The 5,992-nt window shown below is 47.8% G+C and overlaps 1 protein-coding gene across 1 annotated transcript in view; it reads left to right on the top strand.

Moving 5' to 3' along the window:
• Window positions 1–538: 538 nt before the first annotated feature.
• MAPKBP1 (mitogen-activated protein kinase binding protein 1) overlaps window positions 539–5,992 on the top strand; it is a gene marked incomplete at both ends in the record, with an annotated part of 29,003 nt that continues 23,549 nt past the window's right edge. The window contains 4 exons of the mRNA XM_008944803.1: window positions 539–721; window positions 1,865–2,025; window positions 4,035–4,224; window positions 5,208–5,354. Of these exons, the coding sequence (XP_008943051.1) occupies window positions 539–721; window positions 1,865–2,025; window positions 4,035–4,224; window positions 5,208–5,354 (681 nt within the window). The remainder of the gene's footprint in view (window positions 722–1,864; window positions 2,026–4,034; window positions 4,225–5,207; window positions 5,355–5,992) is intronic.

The raw sequence follows: 5,992 nt of genomic DNA on the forward strand, positions 1-5,992 counted from the left end.
AAAAAAAAATAGAGAAGAGCTGCAGTCATTGAACTCCTTGGAGCACAGAGGTGAAGGGAGCTGATGTTGGTATGAGCATCTCAAAAGGCTGCGAGTGTAATTTTGAAGCATCAGTTAAGGTGTTTAAACTTTCAGCTGTTTTATTCTTCTCTGGGGGTTAGAATCCACATACGATCATTTTTCTGCGTGCTTACAAACAGATGTTCCTACTCCGTGCTTGGCCCCTGCTTTGACATTTGGCATAATCACAGATTGGCCGTGGAAGGGCTGTTCTTCTAGTGATTGATTGACTGTCTCTGGGTCATACATTTGGATGCACAGTTTTGGTGGCACTAATAATAACATTCTGTCCCACTGACATGCTAACACTGGTGGTCCCAATACACTGATACAGCTCTGTGTCGCTGCCTCTCCTAGTCAGCTGCTGGCAGCTCTCTTCTTTTGAGGCATTTCAGCACTCGAGGATCAATGTTCTAAATAACGTCTGTGTGCCTGGAGTGCCTCACTCTGCCTCTGACAACCTGTTTTTTATTGGTAGGTCAATGCCACAGTGCCCCTGCTGGGTCGCTCGGGGTTGCTCGGAGAGCTGAGGAACAACTTCTTTGCAGACGTGGCTTGTGGAAGAGGCAAAAAAGCTGACAGCACCTTCTGTATCACATCCTCGGGCCTGCTCTGTGAATTCAATGAAAAAAGGCTGCTAGACAAGTGGGTGGAGCTGAGGGTGAGTTTTACATCCTCCTGTCCTGCAATATTTGTGCCTCCTGGAGCAAAGCAGGAACGACAAATAATAAAGGCACTAGGAGCACAAGATGCTGGACCACCAGCAGTGGAAGTCGTTGGGCCTCTGCCACTTTGTGGTTTACTCTGGAAGGCCAAGCAAAAATAGCATTGCTTCTTGGCAAAGGGATTTTATTAATCATTGAGGCTCTTTCAAGCCTCAGCGTTACAGCTGCTGCTCCTCTGGCAAAGTGCTGTCCTTATGTAACTGTGGCCATCCTGGTGGTGTTCCTCCTGATTTGGCCTGGACAAGTGGGAGTTTTTTAGAAGGATTCTGATTTCTATCCACTCTGCAGTGTCTTACTTGGCTTGTGCATCTCAAATGCAGGTTCCCAAGGTAGTGGTTGGTTGGGCTAGTCTGGACCCCCAGGTTGGTGCATAATTAAGGGTTTGATCATGCTTATTTTCCTTTCAATTGAGTGTTACATGCCCACCTGAAAGGATCCAATGTATTTAAATCAAGGGAAAAATCTTTCCACGCTTTCATTCAAGTGAAATTCCTCTTCTTTTCTTTCCTTTCCTCTCTAAAATTTGCCTTTCACTCTCGCTCAGAATACAGACAGCTTCACAGTAAGTTGGAAAAAAAGTTTTGCATTGAACTCATCCCGTTATCACCACACTCCATTTTGTACCATCTTTCTGCCATATGTACAAACCCCAGCGAGAAGGGAAGAAAATCCATTTTTTTTTCTCTTCTTATCCCCTTGTGACAGGTAATGTATTGGCATTGCTAGTACAGGGTGAGGTGCTGCTCGTCTGCCAGTGGTGCTGAGTGTCAGAGAGGAACAAAAAACAATGCTAAGAGTAAGACTCAGCTGTTGGAAATGTGTGTCTCTGTTTACTTCCCATGGCAGCGGGTGGCAGAGGAGCTGGAATCTGCAACGGACCTTGTCTGGGAAGCTCCTCAGAAAGGAAAAATGGATTTTTTTACGCTTTTCCTTACTCCCAGGGCTCCACTTCACTTCAGCTCGTCCGACCATGGCTCCTCTGTCTGTCAGTTTGCTCTTCTCCCTGTCATGTGTCTGGTGACCTTGGAAAGGGAGAGCCCGTTGCTCATTGTCCTCCTTGTGTGCTGTGTCCTCCTCAGACCACCGTGGCAAACTGCATCTCCGTGAACCACGACTACATCTTCTGCGGCTGCGCCGACGGCACCGTGCGGCTCTTCAACCCCCTGAACCTCCACTTTGTCACCACGCTGCCCAAGCCCCACTTCCTGGGCACCGACATCGCCAGTGTCACCGAGGCCAGGTAGGGCCCAGGGGGTGGGAGGGAGCCAGGCAGGCTTCTGGGGGCTGGCGCTGCTCCCCGCACCGTCGCCATCTGCCGCGGGCTCTTTTTTATGGGTTCAGTTTGGCAGCCTGAGGCAGATCTCCCTGAGCTGTTGCAGCCTTGCCTTGCGTGGCTGGGCTGCAGCCCAAGGCTGGCTGCTGGACTACACAGTATGTCTTGCTCCTCATCTCCCTCTTGTCTGTATTATCTGTCATCTTTCTTCTCCCTCAGTGCTGTGCGTTCTGTTGTCTTGTTTTCCTACCTTGCTCCAGTATGTTCTGCCTTGACTCCCTGTTTTTCACCTCCTGAGGTGGGTGATGTGAGTTCCATACAGTTCTGCCTGCCAGCTGGTGGAGGCTTGTGCTAGAGAAAGCCCTTGTGTGTTGCTCTTTGCCAGCCCTGGTTGAAGGCATTCCTTCTTCTGTTGCCCTTTTTACTTCTGTCATTAGTGGGGAGAGAAATCCAAAGGTATATGAATCCACCAGCCCTCATTCTACTGGGTATCTGGAAATCCCAACTCTACAGATATATATAGTCTCTTTGGGGGCCTTTTTTTTTTTTTTCCCCTCTTTTCTTTCCCCCTTATGTCCCAACAGGTTTTCTTTAAACTTTTCTTGGGAACTGGAGGTAAGGCTTCAACCAGTGCGCTGCATAGTCCTCCTCCAGATCAGTGGGAGAGAATGATGTTGCAGTGAAGGAGCAGGGAAAGGAACTCTCTGAATTTAAAATCTTATCAGTGTCTGAAGTCAAGCAATTGTATGCGTGGTCCCTTTAAAAATCATCTCTGCTGCTCTCATGCATCAGTTGAGCAGAAATAGGGATGTGATTCTTAAACATGCATTTGTAGTGCCAATTACAATCTGAAGAACAATTTCCTTTTTTTATTATTACTTCCAAAGAAGCCTGAAAACACAGGACTCCTTATTTCCATGCATGCCAGAGCCTTTCTGTGGCATGCCAGTCACTCGCACTGAGCTGCCCAAAACTATACCAATGATTTGATTTTTCAGTAGGATCTGTGCTGCTTTCTTCTGGTCCTCAAAGCCTGGCACTTGTAGAAGCAGGGCTCCAGTTGTCTGGTGTGCCACACATGCTTTGACCCTCATCCCTGCATCTTCATCAGTCCCTTCACATTACCTGCTCTCAACACCCTGGCACTCTTGATGCCATTAGCAGCCTTGTGGGAAGGCTGTGTTCACCTCAGGGCAGGAGAACAGCTCCTTCTTTGTGTGCACAGCAACAGGGCTTAACAGAGGACCACTGTAGAGGAGATACAGGGTTCATGTGGTGTGATCTTGGTCTAACCTGGGGACAGAGGTGTTTCCTCCTTCTCCAGAATTCCTCTGGTTTTAAGTTTCCATCAGAGAAACTATTTCCTCTCGGGAAAGGACTGTAACCCATCTGCAGCTGCCCATCTCGTGAGCTGCTGCAGGCAGCCCCAGGCTGGTCTGTGGGGATGGGGGTGGAAGGGAAGGACATCAGACAAGTGGCAGCTGAAATGGATCGTTCTTTTGTCCCTTGTGCTGGTATGCTCCTGTCTTTTGAGTGCAGTACTTGCTCTCCTGCCTGGTCCCACACAAGAGTAGTTCCTGCAGTCAGTAAACAAACTATAGTACCCACCAAAAGCTGAGCCTTTCCCTCCCCTTTGTTTTGAGATTATTTGACTTGAATTTTACTACCTGGTTATGCAGGGGTAAATGTTGATGTTCTCCAATATGATCAAATGTCCTGTTTGGTTATTCAGGGAAAGTCTGTCTGTGGTGGGAGTCAGAGTTGGATGGCAAGGAGAGTGACTTTTGCCATAGGACTTTGAGGCTTCTTTTGGGACTCTGGTCTTCCCAGCCAGCTATTCTCTATACCTATATATGCCACAGTGTGTTGTTCACCCTGCCAGCACCCTGTGGAGGGGCTGAGTTCTCACTCTTCACCTCCTCACTCCGACTCAAGAGAGTGCAAGTTAACCAGGCTGCTGTTCTCTCTTGGTGCAGTCGTCTGTTCTCTGGTATGGCTGATGCAAAGTATCCAGACACCATTGCCTTGACCTTCGACCCCACCAACCAGTGGCTCTCCTGTGTGTACAACGACCACAGCCTCTACGTGTGGGACGTCAAGGACCCAAAGAAAGTGGGCAAGGTGTACTCTGCTTTGTACCACTCCTCCTGCGTCTGGAACATTGAGGTATGTTGGCTGCAGACACAAGTGTCGGGCTGCGAGTTGCAGCTAGGAAGTTGTCTGAAGAGATGCCAGATTTGAATGCAAACAGTTACTGCAGAGAACAGGAGTTGATTCAGATTTCCTCCTGTGGTTAGTGTGGTTGCTGCAAGGCTGGAGTTGGGGCTGGGAGCAGTTATTTGGCTGCATGGCAATAGATGACCAAATGTGTTAGATGGGGTGTGTTACTGGAAAAAAAATCTCACCCTTGAAAGGTGAGAGAAGGAGCAGAACTGGACAAGGCTGAATGCAGCAGCTCCTTTCACAAAATGCACATGACTTTCTTCACTGCTGACCTCAAAAAAAAATTGTTTCAAGTCTGTGGTGAGCAAGTGCTGCAAAGTGAGAGGAGTGAAACAAGTGCTGAGGTTTTAACTCTGATCCTTCTTAACCTGTTCCAGGATATCTGGAATTAGCGTCTGAAATGGCTGTCAGCTTCCAGTCTGTCTAGTTGGTTTTCCCTCAGAGGGAAGGAAAGGAGGTATAGGAAACAGTGTTAATATATTGAAGTATGTCCAACAGTGGTGAGGAAAGGGGGAGATGGAAATAAAGTGGCTGAGGACTGTTTTTTGTTACTATTTATTAATTGCATCTCACCCTTTTCTTCTGGATTCTAAATCAACAGTAGTAGTTTGAAGTTGCAGACAACAGTGCAGATTGTTGTTACTTGGTCGTTGTTGAGTGGTCTTTGAAGTGCTTGCTTTGAACTGTTGGAAACAAAGGCTGCTGGCTTGTTGCACACTTAAGGAGATGTTTGACATTCAGGGAAGCTCAGCATTTGTTTGAAGTGTGGTCTGCAAACAGGTTTTCAGTAGAAATGGCTGGCTCTCCCCTTCACAAACCAGAGAGGACAGCCCTTTTATCTCATTTGGTTTTCAAACTTGCTGTCAGCATCTAGAATGCCTGGTGCTAGGCAAGCTCATTCAGGAGTCGATTTTACCTGCCCTTAGATGTATCCAGAGGTGAAGGACAACAATCAGTCCTGCCTGCCCCCTGGCTCCTTCATCACCTGCTCCTCTGACAACACCATCCGTCTGTGGAACACGGAGAGCTCCAACATCCACGGCACAGCCCTGCACCGCAACATCCTCAGCAACGTAAGGCCCCGGCTTTTGGTCACCTCCTCGCCCGTGGGGTTGCTCTTCCTCAGAGCTAGGCACTCCCAAGCTAAGGCCCAAACTTCTTTGGATCCCTAAGTCAACCCAAGTTTCCGTTTAAGCAGAGCACAAGTCTGGTAAAATGTATGAACCTGAAGAAACATGAATCAAGTACGAGGTGGAAAGCCAGTTTGTCTGAAATGGCCCTAGGGACTAGTACTTTGTCCATAAACCACCCACCCAAGGATTTGCCAGCCTTAGTCTCTTCCAAAACTGCTCATGCCATATACTTCAGGAGAGTTGTTTCTTTTTGTTCTAGATCTCTGTAATGTATAACCACTTCAAGATTTGTTTGGAAAAGGTGCGTTAAATGAGGCAGAGGTTTGGGAGAATTGAATGAGAAGTAGCTTGCCCTCACCTCATCTATAAAAGAGGGAGGATACTCGCAGAGAACAGTGATTACTTATGGGTGTTTGCTGCCATTCTCAGTTGTGTTGGAAGACCTGTGGGCACAGCAACTCTGTCCTGCCTGTTCTCAGCAATCTACTCATGGTGTAAAAAGCTCCTGATTTTTCTGTCACTTCTCAGAAGGCATGGGCTGACTTGGATGATCCCTAAGAGTCTTTGAGATTCCTGCT

Source organism: Merops nubicus, unplaced genomic scaffold, assembly GCF_000691845.1.
Source record: "Merops nubicus isolate BGI_N331 unplaced genomic scaffold, ASM69184v1 scaffold17927, whole genome shotgun sequence".
NCBI lineage: Eukaryota > Metazoa > Chordata > Aves > Coraciiformes > Meropidae > Merops > Merops nubicus.